The sequence below is a fragment of the Coffea arabica genome, chromosome 3c (assembly GCF_036785885.1).
Source record: "Coffea arabica cultivar ET-39 chromosome 3c, Coffea Arabica ET-39 HiFi, whole genome shotgun sequence".
In the NCBI taxonomy this organism is placed as follows: Eukaryota; Viridiplantae; Streptophyta; class Magnoliopsida; order Gentianales; family Rubiaceae; genus Coffea; species Coffea arabica.
Genome location: NC_092314.1, coordinates 42,775,601 through 42,802,553, shown reverse-complemented (window position 1 = coordinate 42,802,553; position 26,953 = coordinate 42,775,601). Strand labels below are relative to the sequence as shown.

The 26,953-nt window shown below is 34.9% G+C and overlaps 2 protein-coding genes across 4 annotated transcripts; one reads left to right on the top strand and one right to left on the bottom strand.

Moving 5' to 3' along the window:
• Window positions 1–11,708: 11,708 nt before the first annotated feature.
• On the top strand, window positions 11,709–17,641 carry LOC113735142 (acyl-coenzyme A thioesterase 2, chloroplastic-like). 3 transcript variants are annotated; one of them, XM_027262104.2, is made up of 5 exons: window positions 11,709–12,732; window positions 14,106–14,283; window positions 15,482–15,954; window positions 16,620–16,748; window positions 17,284–17,641. In XM_027262104.2, the coding sequence occupies exons 1-5, from the start codon at window positions 11,842–11,844 to the stop codon at window positions 17,419–17,421; spliced, it is 1,809 nt and encodes a 602-aa protein (XP_027117905.1). In that variant the 5' UTR covers window positions 11,709–11,841; the 3' UTR covers window positions 17,422–17,641. The 3 variants fall into 3 exon arrangements, with proteins under 3 accessions (XP_027117905.1, XP_071938894.1, XP_071938896.1); XM_072082795.1 differs by having other exon boundaries at window positions 12,537–12,732; window positions 14,117–14,283; XM_072082793.1 differs by lacking the exon at window positions 16,620–16,748.
• Window positions 17,642–18,669: 1,028 nt separating this feature from the next.
• On the bottom strand, window positions 18,670–24,296 carry LOC113735141 (formin-like protein 2). The gene is made up of 4 exons (XM_027262103.2): window positions 22,010–24,296; window positions 21,455–21,648; window positions 20,429–20,673; window positions 18,670–19,780 (listed from the first exon to the last, which is right to left on the bottom strand). Exons 1-4 carry the CDS (start codon window positions 23,611–23,613, stop codon window positions 18,956–18,958), a joined length of 2,868 nt encoding a protein of 955 aa, XP_027117904.1. The 5' UTR covers window positions 23,614–24,296; the 3' UTR covers window positions 18,670–18,955.
• Window positions 24,297–26,953: the final 2,657 nt, after the last annotated feature.

Sequence of the window (26,953 nt, the reverse complement as noted above, 5' to 3'; positions counted from 1 at the left end):
AGGCTAATGTGCAACTCAAGAGCAGCAATACTATACTAGTAATATTTATAAGCAGTACTCAGCCAAATTTTCAAATAGAGCAAGCTTTCCATTTCGATTTCGTGTAGTTGGGGTCTGAACAAGTGCTCCATATGGTCTCTTCTTCAACTCTAGTGTACAGATCAAACACACCATTATCCAATCTCCTCTTCCAACTAGAAATATCTAACTATAGTCTATCAAGTTACTTTTACGTACCTCAAAATTGTAATTTTTTAGGTAAAGTTGGATTTTTTATTGAAGCTAAAGTTTGAATTTTTTTTCTCTTATTCACCCTTCCCCATGGAGAATCTCATGAACTTACCATCCATCTATGACGACGAGTTTGAAGAAGTCACCTTTACTGCTTTTAGAACATTATTTGGTAGCCATGATGACATGTCATTGAAGGCAAAAACAAATCTTTATAATTTTTCATTAGAAATGGTTGAAAATCAGGGAATGTGTGCAATATATCATATTGAGTACGAATATGGTGATTTTGTGGTTTTGTCGCTCCCCTATTTACATCACTTGCACAAATATTATTGCGATAGTTCACTTCCTATCTTGGGCATGCGTTGTCACTACTGTAGGAAACACATTGAGAAGTGATTCCTAAATTCCCCCCTTTGTCATCAGTCCCGCTGAGTAGTTGTTAGCAGTGATTCCAAACTCTCATTCATCACAATGTTTTGCACTGATAAGAAGCACAATGAGAATGAATATAAAGAGATTGGTATCAATAGTAGCAGTAATGATGACAACAGCGAGGACCATGAGCATTTTGATGATATTGAGGACTTGCTTACTACTACTATTGAGGGAGAAGTTGATGCGGAGGAGCACTTGGAAATAATAGCTACTGAAAATGAGGAAATTATGCAAGTTGGCCAAGAGAATGCTCAATTTCAACCCATAATAGTAAACCCAATGGTTTATGGCATATGTATGGTTGCTTTTAAACTTGAGAATCACGTCATAACACTCGTCGAGTACGGCCATGATTTTCATAGTAGCAGCCTTTGTTGGTCGATCATGCAGAATCTAAGAAAGTGCTTAAGTTGTGGGGATTCGATCGCTAATCATAACTATACAGTATATGATTATGATCAAGGCCTCCCATGTGTTACAGATTGGCTAAAATCTCTATTAGCATAATGCTCGTACGGCATAGCAAGTTTCTAGATTTAATCTACAAATTAAATGATTGTTAATTTAGCCTAACTCTCAAGTGCGCAATTATGTAGAAGCAAAAGATGAATAAACATTTAGAGGTTAAAGAAAAGTTTTATATTGCACTCAAGGACTTATATAATAATTTACAAATGAGAAAGGCTTGGCCTATTTATAGACAAGTCAAGAAATATTAACTTATTTTAGAAACTTTTATACACTAAAGGGCCACTTGGTTAAAGGGTTTGGGAATCGCGGAAGGAATAAATCTCTTATTTGTTGCTTGGGCTAAACCTATTGAAATGCATTTTTTGGAATCATTTCTAAAAAACGGACTTCTCTCATTCCAAAACAAATTGAGGGGTTTTGGAAAAATCCTCAAACTATTCCTTCATAACATTTATGGACAGACCTACCCATCACATACAATTAATGCCTCTGCTCTCTCTCTCTTTCTATCACACACCCTCTCACTCTCTTGTTTTTTTTTCATCAGTTTTTTTATCATCCCATATATTCTTCATCTTTTATCCAAAATCTCTTTAAAAAAAGATTTAAAGTAAATCTAAATGGGTAAACAGTAGACAAATATCTTGAGTAGACAAATTGTTCAACAAGATCTCCAAGAAAAACTGAAAAAGAAAACCCTAAACCCAAATCCAAGGATTCTGAGGTATGTATTCTCTCAAATGTCTCCTATAATTAAAATCAATAATAATAATATATAAGTTTTTACTAATTTCTCAGCTGCTCAGAAATGAACTTGTTTACATCTTTCAATGTTTTTGGAGGGGACAAAGAATGATATATACAGGAAAATCATAGTATTGGTTCCTTTTTTTTCTATAGGGTTATTGGAATGCTTCTTTTTCCAATTTTTTAGTCCTCTTACTCTATAAGTTTCTCACAAACTTTTCTACTTCATGGTCTTCCCCTTGTTTCTGGCAAGTTTGATGTCCAATTCTATGTCTGACTCATTAATATTAGTCTTAAGTTGTTTTAAGATACGTTAATTAATAGATGCTTTCATATGACGTTAAAACTTGTGAATTACTCGATCCTTTTACCCCTTGATCAACCAGTGTGAATTTGCTTGGATTGATCAGAAATTGATAAAGAATTTGCTGATCCACACACGTTGCAAAACCATCACCTCCTACTAAATACCTTGCTACATTATAGTAATTTTTAACATAATAATTAAGATTGCTTTGCTGACTTTCTGCTTTTTAAGAAGACCTCAAAATCAAATGCATATGTGGTCAGTAAGACAAAGAATGCTTGCACAGAATATGAAAAATGGTTGTGGTCTTGTTCTTGAACCTTAAATGCTTACACTATTTATGTAGACTATTTGATCATTGTTATTTATTTCTGAAGCCACCACCTTTTGAATCTTTTTAGAGCAATTAGTTCTCTTTGAAGCATTACGTCTTTGAATATTCAAAGGCATTAATGTTTTTTAATAATATTCATTATTCAATAATTGTCATTATTGAAGCATATGTTAGACTAACTCTCTTTACTTTAATGCGCAAAGAAACAATCACCTTCCTTTGCAAATATGTCAAAAAAATGAAATCTTCATTAACAACAAGCTAAGGGTGATCTTGATGCATCATTGCAACTTATCACCAATAAATTTGGAGATTTTGTGAGGAAAATTCAAATTAATTTCACAACTATGGCAACAGCCATGTCAAATGAGGGTAAACATGAACAACTGGTCTCCAATAGAAGAGATCAAGTTGTTGCTAAGTTATTGAAACTTGTTTTATCAAATAAAGATGTAATGAATACAGCCAACATACTTTCGGAGCTGATTTCCAAGCTTCATGTGTTCTACAATCTTCCTACAGAAATGAGACGACAATATGTAATTAACCTCATTTATCCTCCATCTACTCACTAAAGTAAAAATTATTGCTAGTTGAAAAGTGATGATTTGGTGGCAATTTCTTTTTGTTATGGTGGTTGTTAGATGGTTATATTATTAGTCTTTTGGAGATTGTGGATATTGAGTGGCACTCTTGACTGGTTTAGACCATTGGTTTGTATTTTGCATGGTTAGATTTTTTTATTTAAGTCTCCTTCTTTGTTCATATATGTAAGGAGAGATCTTCTATTTCATATCATTGTCTAATATAGGAACCACAAACAACTTGTTAATACAGTCACTATATATATTTTTTGGTGTTAATTTTTCTTATGGTTTATGATTTTCTTAACTTTTATCAAAAATCAACTAACTATTGTAGTTACAATTATGGAGATGTTAATTTGTTGTATGTGTATTTTTTATTTTATAATAATTTTTATGTCAAAAGTAAATTTGAAATTTAATTGCATTTATTTCTGAAACACTCATCAAACCAAGCATCAGGAATTGGAATGATACTAATTCCAGTGTGTGAACCAAACTAAGATATTGGAATGAAAAGTTTAATTTCAAAACCAGAGTTCATGATTCCATTTCTATTTTTTATTCCAATCTGTGAAACAAGCACCCCCTAACTCTTTACACTTAGTCTTTAGAACATTTTTACAGAAAAACAAGTCTCTTATATATAAATTCTAGACTATTTTTCAAGATTCTTAAATAGCTTAGAACACTTCAAAAGTTTCTAAAACTTGTTACAACCTACCAAAAAATTTTAAAAAGTCTTCATGACCTTCTATTTGTTCACTGTAGAAGACTACGTCTTTATTACCGATCGTAATTTTTTACTAATTCTCTTATAAGTAGTAATACATGTCTGGCCGGTTGCAGGACGAATATGTGCGGACATGTTATCCTCCCTCACTTAAATAAGACATCTAGGGTCTTTACATGCTTATACAATCTCCACAAACTACCATAAATTTTCAGCCGACTCCCAACTTATCTTGATCTCCAGTAGATCACGTCATCGCATCAAATACTCTATCAATAGTGCATAGTTCTTGTGATGAATAATACAATCAAATAGAATCTCATTAGTGACCTTATCGTGCTCTCCCCTAACAATCTACGTGTGCCTTTATTGACGCATTCCTTGATGGGTTATGCAGGTCCTTGTAGAATGATTTGAGTATACTAACATAAAAGATAGGGTGAAGTTGGAATAGAGCATTAAACAACTCCACTTTGTAGATGATATTTCTAATTTTCTTTAGTATGGTAAGCAATCCTTTATATAGCCACATGAGACCCACATGCACCCCAAAAATGCATCTGTGTTTGAAAAGCTTTATCAACACTTGGTCTTCCTTCTTGAACTCGCGAAATGTACGTTCAAAATCAACCTACTTTTTCATCCGCTATTGGATTTTCTCCAAGTACAACTTGGCCATTGTCACTCGTTCTTACCAATCCTTGGTAAATCTAAATGCGGGAAGTTTTGGATCCTTGTACTTACTATCAATCGGATGAAAATCTAATAGGTTTCAAACGAACTTTTACCAATACTCTCATTTTATTGCAGATTGATGCAAAATTGGGCAATATCTATCATTTTTGTCCAGTCGGCTCAATTCACAACTACATAGTGTCGGAGCTACACTTTTAGCATATTATTGACTCATTCTATCTGCCAATCTATTTATGGATGCATCATTTGTTGACATGTTGAGTTCCAACCCTATCAAATAGAACAGTTCCGTCCAGAATCTACCCACAACACGTGAGTTTCGGTTACTCACTATAGACGCTAGCAAACTTCAATATTTGATGATGTGTCCCATGAATAGTTTCATCATCATTTCTACTATGCACTCTTTTGGGAGGAAAATGAATACTACATACTTGCACAATTGATCCACGACCGCAAGTATGCTTGTGCACCCTTTTGATCTTGGCAACTCTATGATAAAGTCTATAGAGACACTCTCTTATATGAGTACTGGGATTTGCAAAGGTTATAAAAGTCCAATAGGATGAAATAAATTACTGCACTGATGAGAAGAAGTTGGATGAAATGAAATATATTATCTCGTGTTGTTTGTTTGAGTATTCTGAATTGCACAAGAAAAACCCCATGACCCGTGGCTTGCCCAAGTCAACTTGAATCACGTGAAAATATTAAAACATATTGATAAAGTTTATCAACAGGTGGAGGCTTGCTTTGCTTGAACTTGAGAAAAATCAATCTCAATTGGGATCTCTGGCCATGAAATTGTTCCAGAAGTTTTTTTTTATTTACCTGCCTGTTTCTCTTTAATGAATCTAATGGAAAAAGATTTTTCTATACGCTACCAGGCAATCCAGGAGTTGGATGCCTTGCTATCAGGATAGAGTAAACTCTTCGTAATTACTTGACTAATAAATATATGGCTGTACGTCCGCATCATGTTATAGAGGTACCTTTTTTCTCCTTGCCTAGCTATCTTTCCTCTTTCTACTTTGACTAGTTAAGACACATTTGTCCATGAAGTTATTTTTTATCAACTTCATGGCATTGCATGATTCGCGTTCTTTGTGTGACACTACAATATCATTTACATTTTTGTCTTGTTATGTCACCTGTAAGTAGTGAGTCAATCTATTGTATCTCTATCCCTGTGCAACCTACTTTTGGCTAGGTACAAATCTCGCATTTGAAAGAAAAATTGTTTAGGAGGATTGGCAATTAGGGCTCTATCCTTGATTCTATTGTGAGATCATTTTTTAGTCCCAGGAGACTTTCTCTTGACCCTATATCCTTGTATAACCACCTTTGGGTCTCGTTGCTCTTGCTGGGCCTTTCTAGTATTGGCAAGACAGAAGTAGACAAATGCATTGTTAAGGTAATCTTCGATGACGCTAGGATGCTGATTCAAGTTGACATGTCGGAGTATGTGAAGATGCAGTCTAATGGACAGATATCTAGATATATTCATTACTGTCTAGAGTATTACTCTGTCCCTCTTTGTCATGACCACTAATTTATTCTTGACTATGATAATATACTATATCAAAGGACAAGATTCTAGATGCAGATTTCTATGGCTTGCTGAGGTCATATGAAAAAAGTTGCATAGTCTTATTTTGTTCAACAAATTGAAAGGACCCATTAATCTGTTGTTAATGCTCTTCTTCCAAACATCGTTAACAAAAGATTAAGTGATAAAGATGGTCATCATGTGAATCTCAGTCATTCAATTATAATCATTATATCAAATATCAGTTTTGGGCAGCTTGAGTCTAATATTCCTCCATCGTATCTAACTCACGACCATACCTTGAAAACAAGAGGTCGAAAGCAAGTTCTCGTGGAGGTAAATTTTCTCTAAAAAGGAGAAGTGCATTCCTTATCTATTTGATTTTACCTATGCAAATCTTTGGAGAGAAGGCTCTCCTCCCAACATACAGAAAATTAGCAGAGAAGATAATGTTTCTCTTCTTGTTTTCGTGTTAGATCTTCGTGCCGTATCTTTTGTGGTTGTCTGTGATTATTCAACTTGCAAACTAATAGCAAGCATTCTGACATAATTTCAGGCAAGAAAAAATTTTGCAAGGCACTTACTAGATTCTCTAGATGATATTATTGTCTTTGATGCATTACGAGGTGTTACAGTTGTTGTCAGACTAATTCTAAGGCAAAAGGTTTGAGAACTATCTAAACATGGACTAATATTGTTTCCTTCTAAACATGTCCTAGTTGCCATGAAAAAATATGTGGTGAACTAGTACCTATGTTCCCCTACTTCTTCTAATACATTGGTGCTTATATTTTTTTCTTTGAAATTCCAATTATCACTTTACATTTAGGTGTTTGGAACTTTGCTTGTGCAATTCTTTTAGTTTTGGTCAAACACCATATACTTTCCTTTCTTGTAAAAATAATTTTTAAACTAAAGATCTTTAAAATATCTGAACACAATTGGAATAGACTATTTCATTTTTTTAAATTTTCTTCCTTTTCTTGTTTGGACACTTTTGATTCCTAACATTGTTAAGCCTAGTGTGAGATGTATCTAACAAAATTATTGACTTCTAGATAGTATTAGGATGTGAAGGGGGCTTAGTGGGATAAAGGGGATAAGCAAGATCTAAGACAATCACTTTGACATTGATACATAGTTTGAACCTTTTTTTATTCATGTTTAATATTATAAAGATGTTTATATTTTCTAGAGTGGAACTGAGTGGAATAGGAAGAATCAAATGATCTTATCATCTACTAAAAGTTCTATAAAATAGAATATGAATTTTTATGTGATTAACTGAGATTTTATTCCATGCAACTTGTAGACTTGAAATTTGGAAAATTGACAAGTTGTATGCCATTTTTACTGTCTTTATTCATATCCTTGCGATGTAAATTGCGAGCAGTGAAGTTTTTGGCCTTTATTAGGTTGCAAATGGAAAAGCATTGAAGAAATGGTTGGATGAAAAAGTGGTCCCTCTTCTTCCATCAACTGGTCAAGATTTGCATGATAGATACTCTATCATTTCTATTGATACCCTTGTGGGAACATATCAGGTATTGTCTAGATTGGAGAAAATGCACCTATTTGAAGATTGGTTGCTAAAAAATCACCAAGTGTCATTTTAGAGAGTGAGGGTTATTTACTTGAGATATAAAACTTTAACTGGCAGCATAAAAAATCGCTTGTTGAATGCCTTTTATGATTAAAAATTGCCAATTCAAGTGCATTACAAGCACGAGACTTTAAAAGTTATATTGATTTACAACATACTGCTCTAGTTTGGATGGCTTCTCTTAGTGCGTAAATTAGAAGGGGTATGCATATCTTTGACTTAGCTACAGTCGTCATATCAATTAGCCATTTATTTTGGTTCTTGTTTTGTTAAGTGTATTTGAAATTGTATGGATCAAGTGTTTTTGCGATTTTTTTTGGGAGTATGTTAGTGTAGCCTCCACAAAAGAAATAGTTTGTGAGAAAAACAGACAATCTAAATAGAGTTATAGTTTATAAAATCGAGATGCTTCTCTTTTCATTTATTTCGTTCTTGAATTTCTCAACATTAATTAACACTTCCGTTTGAAGTTAAGCTTTAAGTTTAAAATGGAGAAATAAAAATGATTTTGGATGCTTTTCTTTAGTGAGAGTTGTCCAATGCTCAGTCTTAAGCGGGGTTTCATCACTTTTGAGTATATGTTAAAATGTCTACACATAAACTTTTTCCTTAGAATTGATGTCTCCTAGATACTTTCTTGATGCGTGATCAATGCTAACGTGTATTTTTTTTTAACTTTTTGGTGTATAGAAACAGGCCTTATGTAATTAGGAGAATATATTGGAATTTTTTTCTGTATCATAATTGAACTGATTAATTTATGTGAAGTTATGAGTGTCAAGTTTGTAATAAGATGAAAACCTATAGTGTCTAACTCAAGTAACTTCAAAAGTAAGATTATCTTGAGTTACAATTACTACTCAAAACTTAAGAAAATACTTTACTATGCGACATTATGATTACAACTAAACGGCAACAGAATCAAACTAAATGATAATTCACCTCCTTGATACAATAATTCACCTCCTTGATTTTAGAGATTCCCTATTTATGCCTATTCTTTAGTAATGTCGTGATTTAAAGTCACTTCTTGTAGGTGGATTTCAAAATTTAAAAGCATTTTTAAGCTATCTAAAACATTCAGAAATCTCAAAAAAAAAAAAAGATTGAGGTCTAGAGATATATAACAATTAAGGGGTTTGTAAGGACAATTTTTTTCCTTTTTTTCAAACACAATCTATAAGATTACAATAGCTTGTTAAGAACATTGGAAAAAATCATTTTTCTATAAAATATCCAAAACAATATACCACTACTTAGACTCTTCTCCCTCCCTTCTCCTCCTTTTGCTTTCCTTCTAGCTCCCATCCCTTGCCCTATTTGTGCTTAGTCCAAGTAGTAAGGGCTTAGGCTTCTTCACATGATTCAAGGAAATTTCAAAATTAACTCAACCTATTTATTGACCCCTGAAAGCTACTGGTCATAAGTTAATTGGTTTTATTATTTCATACTAATTTTATTCAACTCATGACAATATCATAAATCATTTCTAATTTGTTTATCATAGTAAACATCTAAATTATACAAAAAAATTCCCTATGATGTTAAACATAAAAGCAACAAATGATGTTAAACATAAAAGCCAAATTCATCTCATATGTGCAAAGGTCCAACACTTTCCCTCCAAGTTTCTCAATTCTATTCTATTTATCGTATTGTGAACAAAATTGTCTACTTCTTGGTAATATTGGCATTTGGTGACTTTGCTTTAGCTTTTAACTTTTGCAAGTTACAACTGAAGAAAAATAGAAAATAAAAGTGAGAAGAAGAAATTATTACATATATATTACAGTATGTATAATATTTCAATGGGTTCCATAAATAAATTATATTCATCTAACCTATATTTTTACTTTTCATAGCTTGCTCAAATAACTAAAGCATTGATGATCAATTTATTGTAAATTGTTTTCTTGTATTAATTATTTATTGTTGTGCTAAAATTCGTAGGGACTAATATTGGTTATCATTTTGTCCTCATCTTTATCGGCAAACCCAAAAGGGCTTGCAATTCGAACACTTCATAATTAAACAGAAAATCAGAATTATTAAAGACTTACTTTTTGGTTTAGAAACATAAGAAATATTGCAATGCTATAGTTTAAAAAAATCGTGTAGAAGTTCAAATGGTTCAAATTCAGTAAATTAGAACGTAGCACATTAATGGTATGTCAACTAAACGTTATTGTGCACTCATTGCTGAGAAGTTATAACACATATTCATGTCATTACACTTTCATATTTTTTTAATAACCAATATCTTTATTTCACTATTGCCATTTTATAAGTTTTCTTAATGTAGAGCTGTAGAATATTGGCAAACAAAGGGGGAAAAATCTTCAAACAAATTATAAGAGCAAAATTAACAATAATGTAACAATTTGCATAAATCTTTTTACAAAAGTGCTTGACATTAAAGGGATCAATACAATAGTGATTTCTTGAATAATATCCTTTTTGGTACTTACCTAGGTATTTATTGAAAACTAAAATAAGAATCTCCATATAAACTAGAAGCAAATCAATTCCTTTCTACTATTAGAATCGAGAACATTAAAGCTTTACAAAATTGTATAGAAAATGATTTTTTTTTGTTCTTCCTTATTTTAAGCTACAAATTCCCCTCAAACTTAAACAAAACAAAATTGATACACTATCACTATTTCTATTGCTTTAGTTTTGACACACTAATGTATTAATTATAAAACATTATTGATATTTCGGATTTAATTGTTTTGAGATTGGAGGGATAACAATGGATCTTTAGAAGTAAATTTTCCACCGCAATTTCCTTTTATAGATTGCACTGTTGCATTAATAGCTTGGTTTATGTGATTTTTTTTATCCAAATACAAATACTAATTGCTATTTTTATTACTACTATTGTGGTCATTATATTCACAAACAACATACTTTATCAAGAATTTAGTAAATGAAAAATGATAGATTTAAACTAAATTAAATTAATATAACTATAAACTAAAAACTACTTTCATATGTTTTATTTTTCTATACACAAAAAAGTTATTAAAAAAATTTTAATAGAATATGTGTAAAGGCTATAAATAAGTTAGGAACAGAAAATGTAAAATGGTAAAACTTGATAAATATGCAAGGCAAAAATGCACTTTGCATCCTCAATACTTAAGGTATTGGACAACTTCGTCCCTAAAGTTTCGTGCAAACACATTTCGTCCTCATAGTTTCATAAATTTGACTAATTAAGGACAACTGATAAATTGTCAAGCAATTTGAATGGAATATCATCATTTGACCATAGCATACCCATTAGTAAAATACAAAAAAATAATAGATTAACAAAAATCTCAAAAATCATTTTTTAGTTCACTTTCTTATTTAAAAAAAACTCACAAATTTTCAGCCAACATTACTATCTTCTTAATCACAAATTGAACAAAAAGATCGAGAGAAAATAAAGTCGGGGAGAAGAAACAATCCCATTATAGTCAATTGGAGAAAATTTTCAAATAATCCCATTGCAACCAATTGGAGAAAAATACTAATGTGAACAAAAGAATTGTTTAAATTGTCATTTATTTGCAAGATTTTATTTTGTTGCATCATATACATGTTTTTCAAATTGTCTATTTATCATCCAATCTATTTTTTGTTTCACATACATCATATCATAAATTTAAAAAAATAATCTCTTGACCCAATACACTCATTATTATTTAAATAATTTAATCAATGACCGAATTAAGTATTAGCTATTCAATCATTAATTGGACATGCTAGTCATGTGATGATATTCTATCCAAATTGGTTAACAATCATTCAACTGCCTTTAATTGATCAAATTTATGAAATTATGAGGATGAAATATGTTTGTATAAAACTTTAGGGATGAAATTGGTTGAAATTATGAAATTAAGAGGGTGAAATGTGTTTTGACTGAAACTTTAGGGATAAAATTATCCAATACCCCAAACATTGGGGATAAAAAGTGCATTTTTTCGAATATGCAAAATACTCCCAATCTGCTACCGAGCTCAGAGCCCAACCAGTCTGAACCAAACTGGCCATAATTTGCTAACATTTTCCACTTGAACACTTCCACGCAAGACCGATCAAACCTTACAAATCTTGAAATCGTCATCAGCTTCAATCTTTCTTTTGAATCCATGAAACGTCCAACCATGCTAATCTCTCATTTCTTCTTCAAATCACCAAACTCCCCAACTGTTTCAAGCATGGATGTGGGTAAAAGATCAATCCACACACTGGTTTCTTACTTTCTCAACATGGAGTTTCACAGAACAATTGCTTCATCAAGATTGCACTTTTATCACGCCAAAACTCTTCCTTCTTCCTCCATAACTCCCCTAAATCATGAATTCACACAAACCAACTTTACTGGTTCATCAAAACAGCCAAAATCCATTAACAAAATCACATCTATTGACCAAAATCTGCCTCCTACAGCTACAGGCCTGAAATTTCGGACTAACTTTTCCTCCACCAGTATCCAATCTGGAAAACACCTAAATGATGGAATTTCTTGTACCCGTTTTCTTAATTCATTCAGGAAACCAGAACCCATGTTCAAAATTATCTCTTTTGATCGAATGTTTTATAAATTTACTCAGAAAAGGTCATTCTCATCAGCACCATCAGACCCCTTTTCTGTTAAACCAATGGAGTTTGGTTCTAGTGATTCAATCCCTGTGAATTCAACAATGAGTCCACGATTTGAGACTTCTGCACCAATTGATGCAGGCCATTCAATGAGGAAACCTATTAGTTTGTGGCCAGGAATGTACCATTCCCCTGTCACAAATGCCTTATGGGAAGCAAGGTCTAGTATTTTTGAGAGACTTAACAATGTTGCAGCTGATGCCCCTTCACCTAATGAGTTGATTGCTAAGCCTCCATCAAAGAGTAGGACTAGTATCGTGTATAAGTTTTCCACTGATTATATTCTGAGGGAACAGTATAGGAATCCTTGGAATGAGATTAGGATGGGAAAATTGGTTGAGGACCTTGATGCATTGGCCGGAACAATATCCTTCAAGGTAATATGATTAGGATATTGTTTGATTTGTAATGTAATTTTTCGATTTGCTTAATTGCAGTGTTAATTTAGGCCTGTGCAAGCATTGATTATTTAAAGTTATTCACCATTAGAAGGTTTGGATTGCAGTTTGATCAATTCAAATGCTGGGCGTTGCTTAATAAAATATCCAGGAAAATGGATTTGTTTGACCATAAATGTGTTGATATTTGAGTTGTTTGACAATAAATGTGTCTATGCTGAATCATTGGTCACATTGTGCATATCTTGCTTCTCTTGTAAATTGTTTTCTCTAGTTATCTTTCTATCATAGCAAGATCACTTGCTGGTTGCTAATAGATGCTCAATTTGAGGCTCCTGTAGGTGTAAACTTCTGACTGTTAATTTTCAGAACATATTCCAATTCTAGAGCTTTCACCATTTTGCGTTATGCTGTGATATATTTAGCTTTGGTTGTTTCAATTGAAACTTTGGTAGTTCATCGTGTTATAATGTCTGCCTATTTCTCAGTATTGCATAGTTTTCTTGCTTCCTGTAGTCATCCTATTTGAAATGAATATTGTAGATTGGGAATGTTCATTGATCATGCCTTATTATTGCGGCTTGGTGGTCTTGTTTAAATTCCCTATATCCATTCCTTATGTGGGCTGTTTGAGTCTTGCAATTGACCTTTTTCTCCTTTGGTGTGACTCCAGCTTCGAACCCCATTTTCTGGCTTTCTGAGCGATTCTAATCGGAATGATTTCTTTCCAGAATCACTACTAACATGCTAGAAGAATAAGAGTAGAAATTTTTCATAAGACCTCATTTAGTTGTATCTGATTGTTGTTTAGTATCACCACTAACACTAGTGTTGATGTCATGACCATTCCTTTACCAAGTGAGTCCATATGTGTGTCTTATTTATTTGCTTGTCATTTTACTGTATTTTGGAATAGATTTGGCTTAAAATACATGTAAGAGAAATTTTATTGATTCAGAATACCTAACATATTCCTCAAACATATTAGTAGCCCTTGATCCGCTGACTCAGATCATGAAACTCATCAACAGAAATACATTTATGAAAGCCATTTTTCAGAAGAAAATAATAAGGAAAAAAACAAAGAAAGAGATGTGCAGAACTTTTCTGTCGAACAGTTCTAAATAGGTGTCCTTGGAAAAGTAAAATCCTTTTCTAGAAAATAAAGGTGAGCAAAATGTTGATTTCACCAGTCTGCTATGCTCTTTCATGTTATTGATTGTTGCATTTCGAAATTTTCATATCCCTTCAGCAGATTTACATGGATTTTGGACAGTTCGTGGTTTGTGTTCTTGTTTCTGTTCTCCTATTTGAGATTATTTTACTTCATAAATTACATGTTTCTGAACCAGCATTGTTCCAGCGCTGACAGCACTACGATGCCTTTATTACTAGTCACTGCATCTGTGGACAAGATTGTTCTGAGAAGACCAATTCGTGTTGATACTGATCTCACAATAGTGGGGGCTGTCACTTGGGTTGGGCGTTCATCCTTGGAGATTCAACTTGAAGTAACTCAGTCTGCGCAAGGTTTCTTTGGAAATGCTGTTCTATTTTCCACCCAATCTAGATAAAATCTTCCTCCTACAAATTCTCATTTAATGTGTGAGAAACAATCTCGCACTTGTCAGCCATATACTCTTTTTGGTTTTGATATAGTACTCCAATTGCCAGCTTATCCTGAAAAATGGAATCCCAAGCTTTTTAGCATATCTTATGGATTAAACTTCTAGGTGTCATGTCTTTGATTACAAGGATGGATGTGTTTAGAGTGTAGAGGGACAGGAGCAGAAAGAGTTAATTAGACAAATTCAGAAGCTTGTCTATAATATGGGAATCAAATTGCTTCTAATTAGAGTGTAATTAAGTTGATATTTGCGATTGAGATGTTAATTATGAGAAGAGAGTAAAGTAATGTCCAAATTGCTTTTCCTTCTAGTGCGAGCTTGCAAGTTTCTTGTGATTTTTCTGGAGAAGTTCTAGTAGAAATATCTTTTGCCTTGTAGGGTATCCCTTTGTTAAACCAGTTGCAACAGATGAAAAGGTTTGAATATTCATGTCTCATCATGTTTATTTTGGTGCATTTGTAACACAGACCATTAGAAACTTTATATTAACTGAAGAAAGAATTGAAATTTGCTGCATCACATTTCTGTTGTAAGAGTATAATAAAAAGTTTAAGCTCAGTGCTGTACATGTTTGGCTGTAAACCAAATGTTTTTCATATTCAAGGAAACTTTATATGTTTGAATGATTTGAATATGAATACCAAGTTTACTGCTCTTGTTCAAAGGGAAATCTTTTCTTCTTTTGCTGTGGTTTTATTATATCCATTTTCTAGGCAATTCCAAATATCATATGACATCTTGATGATTTGATTTTACCATCAATATCTTGCTGTTATGCAGGAAAAATGTACATGAAATGTAATTGTAAATCATCGATTTGTCTGAGTATAATGTCTCAAATATCCTACAATGGGTTTTTCTCGTGATGCCCAGACCTCAGTCTTATAATAAGAAATTTTTGTATGGTTTCTTCTTCATATAGGATAATATTTTCCCGTAGAGACCATTATAAGCTTATTTTATATTGGAGAATTAAGAAATAAGACATAGAGTGGTTTCTTTTAGTAAGAAACAGTTACGAATCACTGGTTTTCTTATTCTCTCAGTATCCTCTTGTTATATTTGTCTGTAGATTGAAATTGTAAGCCATTTCTTTGCAGAGACATCCAGTCAATCAGACTCATTGGCTCTTACTGCAAACTTTACCTTTGTGGCCCGCGACTCCAGAACTGGAAAATCAGCTCCAGTAAACCAGATCTCACCTGAAACTGAAAGAGAAAAATTGCTTTGGGAAGAGGCAGAAGAAAGGAACCAAATTAGGAAAAAGAAGAGGGGAGAGAAAAGGCAAGGGATTGATAATGATGAGGAAACAAAAAGGCTCAATGAGTTGCTGGCTGAGGGACGGGTCTTTTGTGACATGCCAGCTTTGGCCGACAGAGATAGCATTCTCATAAGGGATACTTACCTGCAGAACTCTTTGATTTGTCAACCACAACAAAGGAATATTCATGGTAGGATTTTTGGAGGCTTTTTAATGCGAAGGGCTTTTGAATTGGCCTTTGCCACAGCCTATAGTTTTGCTGGTGCCGCACCACGCTTTGTGGAAGTTGACCATGTTGATTTTTTAAAACCTGTAAGTAACTATTTTGCATGTGCCCTGTGTTCATGGTGGGTTACCAGCACAAGCATTATTCTTTGACATTCAGAATGTTCCTGAACTTATCCTTTTGTGGTCACATTTCTGGCCCTCTCTTTTTTGTGAGTGAGCAAACTTCAAGCATCAAACTGCACGTGGTTTGGATTTGAATTGCTTCTAGTTTGGTCTTTTGCACTACCAGGGAAACTTGCATGCCATAAAAATATTAGCCTGTATATTCAAGCCTATTACTGCTGGGTCACATGATAAAGTTAGTCTTTTGGGGCGAAGATATTTTTGTAGTCACATAGTTTCATATATTGTAAGATCAGAAGTACTAGTCTAGCCATCCCATGTTCATGGTGTCTGTGTAGATCAAATGCTTAACTGACTGATCATTCAAGAGTAGTAACTAGTTTATAGGAAAAATCACCACTAATTCTATAGTGAATAAGACAAAATGCAACTAATTCTTCAGTAATTCAATGAGACTGCCAATGGACCATATCTTAGTAAGAAGGTGGATAAATCCATGCATAATACCCAACCAGTCCAAGAATATTAGATGCACATCCTGAAAAACTGGCATTGTTAGGGAGGGCTTAACAATCTTGTGATATTAAGTTCATGAGTTAGTAACCGATATGATTCTGCTCATGCAGGTGGATGTTGGAAATTTTCTTCGTTTCAAATCATGTGTTTTGTATACAGAACTTGAGAATCCAGACAAGCCTATGATCAATGTGGAAGTTGTAGCTCATGTTACGAGGCCTGAGTTTAGATCTAGTGAAGTAAGTTCTCCAATTAATAGAATTGAGCCGATATTCATAGCATTAGTCAAATTATCCATGCATTTGTCAAACTTTATTAAATTGTACTTTTGCCATATTTTCTCAACTTTTCCTCTTTGGTGAACCATGAGAAGGCTTTGATTTACCGTATTAGTACTTTCATCCTCCATAGGACACTTTGTGGAACAAATCTGAGATGAAACAACTGTTCTACTTCTCTTTGGATGGGCATCTAAAGTCACCAAAGACGCAATCAAAAGCGGAAATGAATAAGAGAAGTGGAAAAGACATTTGGGGATGCTCATGTTTGAGAAATAGATGCACCAATAAATGGCTTATATAGCATTTTACTGGTCCAGTGAATACATCACTTACATTTTCACAGTAATTAAAGAAGAACAACTCCATGAAATACTGCATTATGTGTTGTTTAGCAAATACATATTCTCCTCCAAAGGATACATGCACAGTAATATGTTCATGGTAATATTTAATTTTGTTGAGAGCTTATAGGGCAATATTTGTTTCTCTCCAGGTATCCAACAAGTTCTACTTCACATTCACTGTCCGCCCAGATGCCATAAAAAATGGTTTGAAGATCAGGAACGTCGTACCCGCCACTGAAGAAGAAGCAAAACGTGTGATTGAACGCATGGACGCCGAGAAAATGTAGGTGTTCATCTCATAAAATCTGTTGCTTATGAGCAACATTTAGGTCCCTTGTTGATCCCAAGAATAAAATTGATGGTATGTTTACTAATTAGGACAGTATTGTTGTTCTGCAAAACTGGGTTACCTGAACAGCGGATGTGAAGAGTTCCCTGTTGTAAATAATAATATGCCAGGTTTTGCAGACTTAAATCTGTTTATGTTTATGACATATTGGGTTGAAATTTGTTGATTGCCATTATTTCTTTTGTGTAGAGAACGCAAATGTCCCTTTAACTGCTGATTGATAGAAATTTCTTACCGCTTGAATAGGCAAGAAGTTTGCTATATGAGCACCAATACTGCAAGCTATAACTAAGCTTCCCTTCACTTTCATTTTCTGAATTAACAGTCAGTCCAGTGAGTATTGTTATGCAGACTGCCAACCATACTGATCATATATCTACTGCTATGTCTTTTAGGTCTTTTAGGTAAGTGACAATTCTTCAGAATGAGACACCCTCCACGACAGCACAAAAACTTGCTTCCATTGTCCTCTATACGCATGTCAAAGACTATTCCCAGACAACAAATCCAAGAGTCCTAGAGAAAAGAGAATGTCTGCAGTATTATCTCATTGCACCCTGCTCCCCAAAAAGGCCAAGTGCTTGAAAATAGAACATAACACGCACATCTCGCATCTTTATTCAATACAAACGAGTTGAATCGAATCGATTTTGGTCTAATCAAACTAAATTTTGACTTAATTTTATTAAGTTCGAACTCGATGATCTCTCAATGTAAAACTCGAGTTCAAATTTGAATTTGAGTTTACAAAAATAAAAATAATTATTTAATTTTTAAAAAAAGAACAAAATAATATTTTTTTTAATAAATAATAAAATATTAAAAATATATATTTAATTTACTATTAAAATAATATATATATATATATATATATGTATATATGTTTGTGTGTTTGTATATAATTGAGCCAATTCGCAAACTAACAAACTGAATATCTTTGATCTCGAGTACGATCTCGAGTTCAACTTGATCAGATTCAAACTTGATGTTCATTGAACCCAAGTATAATTTTGATTCAAACTGCTTGCAATCGGTTCGAATTGTATGCAACCCTAGTTCGAAAACCACCGCTCTCCCCCCGGGCCCCCTTTTAAAGCTAATAGTAAAATTAAAAATGGAAATCAGAAGAAACGCAGCATACGAGAATTTCTCTGATTCAGAGATGTACAATCTTGCAAGAGTAAGCTTAAAAAAGATGCTGCATTACTAAACATGGTGAGATTTACAAGCTAGCCCTCGTCAATCAAAACTACCAAATTATTATATCCTGATTGATATGATTACTTCTGGCTATATTACATATAGGACGAAATAATTCTAAAAATCCTCTACATCAATTTATACAGGTCGAAAATGAAAAGGAGATGGCTAAATGACTCACACAAGGCAAAGCTCCTTTAGGTTTAGGTAACAAACTAAAATCGTGTAGTGGACCAAGCAGAGATGAAATTTCTGCTGAAAGGGATCGAAAGTTAAGGTAAGGATGAGCTTTCATCATCAGAGGAATTACTATGCTGCTGTCCACTGAATCCTGGGAACACTTGGGGAAGGCTTGGATTCACTGGTGCTGGAAACTGTCGAGCAGAGCTGACAATAGTTCGCTCATTGACCTTTCCAACATCCTTGCAAACCTGATCAAGGATGGAAAGAAAGTCCTTTACAACCATGAATATTCGAAATGGATGAGCTTCTTCCTTCACTGAGTTCCCATGAAAATATTCTGTTAACTCTCTAACCATGGACAAAGCAACGCCTTCTTGGGCTTGGATGTTGATAATATCTTCTTCTGCCTTCTTAAGAAAGCCTTCCATAGATTCAGAAAATTTTCCACGACTGTCTGTTAAAGGAAGCTCTTCGTTTAACTTCAAAATCTCAGTAACATCGGTAATTCCACGGGCTAGTTTTAGAACATCATTATTTAGAGCATCTGAATCCATTGAAGCAGCCTTTTTGACATTGCTAAGCTCCCCACTAAGACGAGAAACAACCTGAAGACCAACCTTTCTAAATTCAACTTCGTTCTGCAATGTGTATTGCTGGTCTGTTTCAGCAGTTTGATTCTGATGAGCACCAGCAAGACGAGAACCTTCTGCTCTGATGATCTCCTGAACTACAAAATGTAAGAGCGTGGTTCTGCCATCAGTGCCTTTAACATCAACAAGCTTAAGTAGCGTGTCAAGCTTGAAGGCACGTGCATCTCCACGGTTAGTCCCAACATTCATACGGTTCCCAGTTTTAAGCACAGCTTCTAGAAGCTTCAGGAACATTCTGCTGTTTCTTAATTCTTTGCAAGCTTCCTGCAAAGCAACATGAGCAGATAGTGTTTGAACAATAAGATTACAATCAAACTTAGTTGATGCAACTTTCAATTAACAGTAAGGTGCTCACCAAGTTAGATGTGGGTATATTGTTTGCTATTAAGAATTTCTGCTTTTAGTTTTAGTATGAAAAGAACTCTGAGAACAGTAAATCAGGGAAGAAGAATAAACATTGCAAATTTTCAATTGTTGATCTTTGGCCACGTACTCATACATCATTCAGGGATCGTTACATGTTGAAACACAAATTTATTCTCATTTTTCTTTTCTCTGATCATGCTCCTGCTTGCATTGTTTTTGAGGTCATCAGAGAAACATGATTGTCTTTTATCACTTCGGAATGAAAAGGTATGAACCAATAAAAGCAACTGGAAGCAACGATTTCAGAATGCAGTTCATATATCATAAGTTGCATGATAAGGATACCCTTAAAGATCATCTAGCTAACCTCTTCCCATAACCACTTGACAATACATAGCTGAAAAAACAACTATATTCAGAGGGGGAAAAGAAAAGTAACAATGCAGGATTTCCGAAGCCAATACGGACTGAAATAAAAGCTCCAAGATAATATGATTTCCAGATAATAGATGTCCGTGAGAAATCAGTCAGATGATCAAACTTTACCTCCAGTGTCTCAAATGACCTCCTAAGGTACTCGACTTCCGAATCAAAATTTGCTATATAGAGCATAGCATCCACCCTCTTGAACGCAAAGGGTACGTGGAGCACTGCCTTCAGAAATTTCTCAGCAGGACCCAGCTTAAGTGGTGATTCATCTGTGAACTCTATTAATTTCCGTTCTTCTTCCTTTGTAGGAGCCATTTTTAGTAAGCTCTCAAGCAACTCCGTTCCCAACATGTCAGCATTGCCTAGTTACAGTTGCAATCAGGTGAAAATTTCATTAGTAAAGAGTTTTTTGGCAGGTTAGACAGAGAGGAGGTGCATTTGGCCAATCAAACTTTGCATTAGCAGTGATTTCCAGCTACTACAACAAGGTTCACAACCCAGTATCTTTAAGAAGTCAGTATCACACAAAACAAACTTCATGCAAGATAAGCAATCTTAATACAATGAATAAAAAAAATTAAAATCTTAGGACCCCATTAGTTTGTGGCTTTTAAAACACTACACTAATGGCATTGGATTGGGATTTTCTGCTTCCACAAGCGAGGAACTAGCGACTTTCTGCACCAGCTGCCACCGCCAAATTTACAAACTCTGAAGCACTTTAGTAAGCAAAATGCGAAAATTAAATCTAGTGTCCAAATATAGAAACTTTTACATAATTAACATTGTTCAACAGATGACCAACCCATAGCCCACCTCCTACCATCTGCTGCCAACAAAAATGCAGAAGAGAAGCAATTGCCAAACTCAGGAACCTAGGACAGCAAATCCTGGTCATTAAGGTAAACATAAGATGACAATCCAACCTATTTAACCTAATCATGCATGTGGTTCAAATGCCAATGAAATCTTAAACCAGGGACACCATCAGCTTCAGATTCATTGTTCTCATTTCAAACAAAAAGTTGGCATAATTTGAGTGAGCTCGCCAAATTTCAATGAATCATATCAGATGCATACTGAATGTAAAGTTTAAGCATTAGAAAAATGCTCTGAGATCGAAGGAAAGGGTTCTGTGTCTACCTTCTAAAAGTGCCTCACAAACTTCTTCAATGGTAACATTAAGCGCCCGCAACAAGATGGCAATGTTCTGAGACTTCTTTGGATCCAGGACCTGGTTTTCTTGATTTAATGGAGGCATCAATGGACGCCTTGTGCCATCTCTCGCATTTGAATTTGAAGCAGTGAATAATGTCTCGATCATTTCTTCATTCAACCTATAAAATCCATATTCCATGTGCTTAGAAGGATCCATATCCTACATGCTTAGAAGGAGAAAAGAACAATTGTACACAAAAATAAACTATTTATTAAGGCCAAATATCCACTTTAAGCAAGAATAGATCACTTTAAATACAAAAGAAAAGTATCCATCAAGAATCATTCTCTTTTAGAAACATAAAATAAAACCAATCAACCAAAGTTGAAAACGATTCAGCTACAAAGTATATTTACCTGAAACTGGAAAACTTCATAGGATCGAAACTCAGAAAAAGGTCATCATTGAATACTTTTAACACGTATATTATAAATATAAATAAATAAAAGAAAGGCTTTCGATAAATCCTAGAATCTTACTGAAATGAGCTAGATTTCATCTGATCCCAAACCATAGCTCTATCTGAGCTGGCTCTAACTTTATCCCAATGCAGAGGCTTCAACTTGGGCTTCACACCATTCTCATTTCTCCCCTCCAGAGCCTCCGTATTGCCCAACCCATTACTCAGATTTTGTCCCACAACCGGCCTGGAAGGAGCCACCAGCTCTGGTGGCCCGGCATTCAACTCAGGAGTATCCCAAAACCTTGGTGGCGGCGGTGGTGGAGGTGGTGGAGGCACTGTTCTCATACCAGCAAACCTCCCCGAAAGATCCAAATTTTCCCCTGGAGACTCCATAGTTATCCCTGAATAATCCGAAACTCGAGTAGGCGAATTCTTGGTATTCCCTGAAGATGGTGGGGACGACGACATTCCCCTTGGTTCTCGGGCCGGTGGCGGGGGAATGAACAGCGGCGGGGCAAGAAAATTCACCATGGAATCTGGCGATTTCGATCTTATACTGCTCCTGGGGCTCAAATTCAGCATAACTGAGGGACTACTTGACAAAGAATGGGATTTTGTGGAATAACGGTGTGAATTTGAACCTGGGCTAGGGAGATTTTCACCTGATCCGCTGTGGACAGGACTATACTTTTCCCCCGTGGACCCTCTTGGGGAGAAGAATTCATCATCCTCGTCGGAACCCAGGTTGCTTGCAGCACCATTTCTGTAGTCTTGGTGGAAATGGTGCTGGTGCTGCTGTTGACGTGGCAGCGGCGGCAGCGGTTGGAGCTCCGGGGAGCCTAGCCGTTGATACTGAAGTGAAGCTGAAACTGAAGCTGAAGAAGGGACAGTATTATGGTGATCTTCTGAGCTCTGAGGAACATTAGATGCCTCATAATTAACATCTCTGGAGCTTACTAGAGTTCCCAGGTAGAGAAATTCTGAGCTGTTAGAGGAAGGAGTGTGGCGGGCCAGCTGTGGCGGCATTGGTGTTCCCGGAAGTGGGTTTTTTGTGGTGGTGCTGTCGGAAGGAGTGACGTTAGGCGGGAAAAGGCGAAGACTGTCTGTCTTGGAGAAATCCCGTTGGTGTTGGTGGTAGTAGCGGAGGCGACGGTGGTGGTGGAGGAGGATAAAGGCGGCAATGCCGGCGATGAAGACGGTGGAGACAAGGGATACCGAGACAATGACAGCTATCAGTCTGTGAGAAATGGGCCTGTTATTAGAGGAAGAGGAAGAATGGGGGAGGATGAGGGAGGAGATATTGGCCGGAAAAGTTGACAAAGCGGAGGGGGGAGGCGGCGGATAAGCTGGTGGAGGAGACCAAATAGAAGGGAAAAATGGGTTGTTTTCGGACTGAGGATTAGTGGGAGGTGAAAGTGAGGAGAAAGGGTACTTTGGTTGGAGCTGAGGTTCAGACTGTGGGGAGGGGAAAGGAGGTTGAGGTAGGGTGGTTGGTGGAAGAGCTGGTGGAAGAGAATGGCTAACAGGGAACAATGGTTGATGAAGGATACGGCGGCCGTAGTGGTGGCTAATGGTGGTGGTGGTGGTGGTGGTGGTGGAGGAAGCTGTGGTGAAGAAAGAAGTAAAGAAACAGCAGTAAATGCAAAAGAAAATATTACTAATACTGGTAAAAGTCATCATCTTTAGCTAGAGAAAGTCTCTAATTAACGAGCTCTGTTTTCTCCTCTCCTCCTTAGTATCTGTTTGTTTAGAAATTCTTTACTTTAGGCTTTGATGATGAGAGATGAGCAGAAAGGCTAAAGAGAGTAAAGAAAAGAGGATGAAGGAAGGAGGGGGAGGGGGGGACGGGAGGCTGTTCCCAGCTCTGCATTGAGCATTGCAAAGGAAAGAGAGGGAGAGGGAAAGCTAAGGAAAAGAAAGATTTGTTATTAACTTATTGTTGTTTGTTTCATGGTTAACAGTTGGCAAAGATTGACGTTGATTTGCTGTCTCCTCTAAGAGTCGTATATGTTGTAATAATACACTGAGCAGTTTTCAGTGAGCAATTGGATGAACAGGAAGAGAAAACAGTACTGAGAATGGGATTGGTAGGTGAGTGTAGAATGATAAATTTTAAAGAAGAAGAAGAAGAAGAATGCTGAGAACAGACTAATGAATGCTGAAGAAATTCTTGTTCTTGGTTCTTATTCTGTTTGTGTAATGTGTTTTCTGCTGCAGGGGCTGTGGTGTTGGGGAGGGGGAAGGGGAAGGGGAAGGGGGAAAGGTCACAGGACTAACAGGCAGGGCAGGAGAGGAATGGTAGGGGGAAGGGTGATTGGAGTTTTACATGGTGGTCTTTGGACAGGACAGAGCCACAGAGGATGCTCAGAAGAAAGAGACCGGTGGTTCAGACGGAAGGATGGTTCAGACTTGAGAGTTGAAAAAGGGTTCACCTTTGACAGTTTGCAGTCAATTTCTTCTTTACCTTATCCTAAAAGGAAGATTAAAGACAGAACTTTACTACTGGTTTATTATTATCCAGTATAACATGAGTGATTTCTGATTGCCTCGAGCATAGCTGGGGGCAATTTAGGAATAAAGAAAATGTGTGGTATTCTTTTTCCTTAATTTTTTTTTTGTCAAAAGTATTCTTTTTCCTTAATTGAATATGTTGATTTATTTATTTAGAATTCACACTTCTTTTTTTTTTTTTTGGCCAATCATGAACTCCTACTTCTTCTGTACATCTTTTGAGTGCCGAGATTTAAAACTCTAATTTGCTGTCAAATCTGCACCTTATACATCACCTAGCAGCCAATTCATTTTTCAAACCGGGATGAATTTTTATATTCCACTTAAGATGATAGGAAATGAATATTTATTTCTTTTTTTATTAATCTTTGATGGCATGGAAGTGACTGTCCGAGGACCTTCGGAAGTGGTCAAAACATGTAAATTGACAAATGTTTCATAATGTACTAATGCCAATAACTTAACAAGGTAATAAGTCTTTTGAGTTTTGACCCGAGGCGGTGTTGGTCTAATAGCTAAAGTTGACATCCTATGATGGGTTTTAATTTCTTTTTTTTTTTTTGCTTTATTTCTTAAATTTCACTCCTTTCCCGTTAGAGAAAAAAATGCGAATGTTTCATATCCAAGTACTCAATAGACAATGAGGATCGATCTCATTTAATTGAGGAAATTTGATTAGCATCAGTTAGGAGTGTAAATGAATCGAGTCGAGTCAAAATTCGATCTAATCAAATCGAGTGTCAATATAATTTTGCGAAACTCGAATACGAGTTCGAATTTGACAAATTCAAAATATCAAGTTCGAACTAATTTGAGTCGAGTTCGACTCTGAGCTAATTTGAGTCAAACTCGAATTTGAACTTAAAAAAATAATATTTTATATTTAAAAAAATAATAAATTAATAATTTTAATTAATAAATATTAAAATATTAAAAATATATGTAATTTTACTATTAAAATAAATAAATATATATATACATATATATATAATTGAGTTCGAGTCGATTCGCGAATTAAAGAACTGGCCTTGTTTGAATTGCTTATTTCCGTCGGAAAATATTGTCGTTTTCTGTGATTATATTTTCCTATCATCTTTTTCCCTCACATATATCAAATCGCTACAGTAATTTTTTCATAAAAATAACGAAAAATGCAATCCAAACACAACTTAGTATTTTGGAGCTCGAGTTCGATTTGAATAGTTGGAACTCGATTCGAGTAGAACTCAGACTCGAATAACTTGCGAGTTACTTGATTCGTTTATAACTCTAGTATTAATGCGTGACCTAGCCTAAAGGTCCTAAACGAAAGCGTTACTAAATATATTTTGACCATCTTATTTTTTTTTTTTTTCCTTGCCCCGCTTTTGTACAAAAAATACCAAAAGAAAATTGATTACTCAAATGAAAGAGAAACAAAAAAGAAATTGGAGAATGATGCCAGGAGATTTAATTGAATTGCAGGTTAAAAAAAATCTCTGAGCATGGATGGAGTGGTCCATTTCACTGGGATTTGCAGCTTTTGCAATTCTCTCCCTTACGTGAGTGTGTGTACTATTAGATTCCTACATATTTCATTCACTCCACCCGGAAAAAGCTAAACTTAGCTGTGACTTTTCTGGCGGTGACAATAGAGTTTGAATAATGACAAAGCCTTTTCACACTACCTTGTATGTTGAAAAAGAAGATTGGTGATTTTGGCTTTGTCGTCAAAGGAGAACTAGAAAAATGGAGTATAAAATTACCCCAATAATTTTGTTGGTTTTTGTGAAAAAATGGTCCTTTTTCCAATTTGATCAGGAAGAATCTACTGTCGCTTTCCCACATTCTTTTGCTGCGCGTGCTGAAATGTTGCCTCTTTTTCTTCGGGTTAATTCTATTTTGGATCCTTAAATTTTATCCAAATTTTTATTTTGATTCTTAAACTTTAAAATGAGATATTTTAGTTTTCAAACTATGAAATTCGTCCTCCTTAAGTTAGATCGTTCAGAAACTCGGTGAGAAAGATTTTATATTTGAGTGGATTTACTTTAGAAACTAAAGTGGAACAAATTTTATAATTTAGAAAGTAAAGAAGGACATATTTTATACTTTAAGGACTAAAACTTGATAAATTTTGTAATTTAGTACTAAAGTATCCCACTTTAAAGTTTACAGAGCAAAGTGATAGTTTGAGTATAGTTCAGTGAAAAGTGAAATTATACCTTTTTCTTCTTTTTTCTTCTTTAGCTTTTTAGATTTTTTTCCCTAGATTAGGAAAATAAATTTGGTATCTAGAGCACTCATTGGGTTTTGTCACTAAACTAACATGTGTTTGGGTAGAAATTATTTAGCAAAAATGATTTAAGATAATACTATAGCATTTTTTGTGATGTGGTATATATGAAATAAAATGGTAATTAAAAGGTAATTTCAACTTTTGAACTATCCAAATACTATTGCACTATATTGCTAAACGTATAAAAGAGAGCATTTTAACTCTTATGTATTAAACCATGTGGTTAGTTGC

Excerpts from the sequence above, each read along its gene's own strand:
- LOC113735141 (XM_027262103.2), bottom strand. The coding sequence starts at position 23,613 with ATGATGACTTTTACCAGTATTAGTAATATTTTCTTTTGCATTTACTGC. Across the intron at positions 20,674-21,454 it reads TTGTGAGGCACTTTTAGAAG|GCAATGCTGACATGTTGGGA; the intron begins GTAGACACAGAA and ends AACTGTAACTAG. Across the intron at positions 19,781-20,428 it reads GGTCATTTGAGACACTGGAG|GAAGCTTGCAAAGAATTAAG; the intron begins GTAAAGTTTGAT and ends GTTGCTTTGCAG.
- LOC113735142 (XM_027262104.2), top strand. The coding sequence starts at position 11,842 with ATGAAACGTCCAACCATGCTAATCTCTCATTTCTTCTTCAAATCACCA. Across the intron at positions 15,955-16,619 it reads ATGTTGATTTTTTAAAACCT|GTGGATGTTGGAAATTTTCT; the intron begins GTAAGTAACTAT and ends CTGCTCATGCAG. Across the intron at positions 16,749-17,283 it reads CTGAGTTTAGATCTAGTGAA|GTATCCAACAAGTTCTACTT; the intron begins GTAAGTTCTCCA and ends GTTTCTCTCCAG.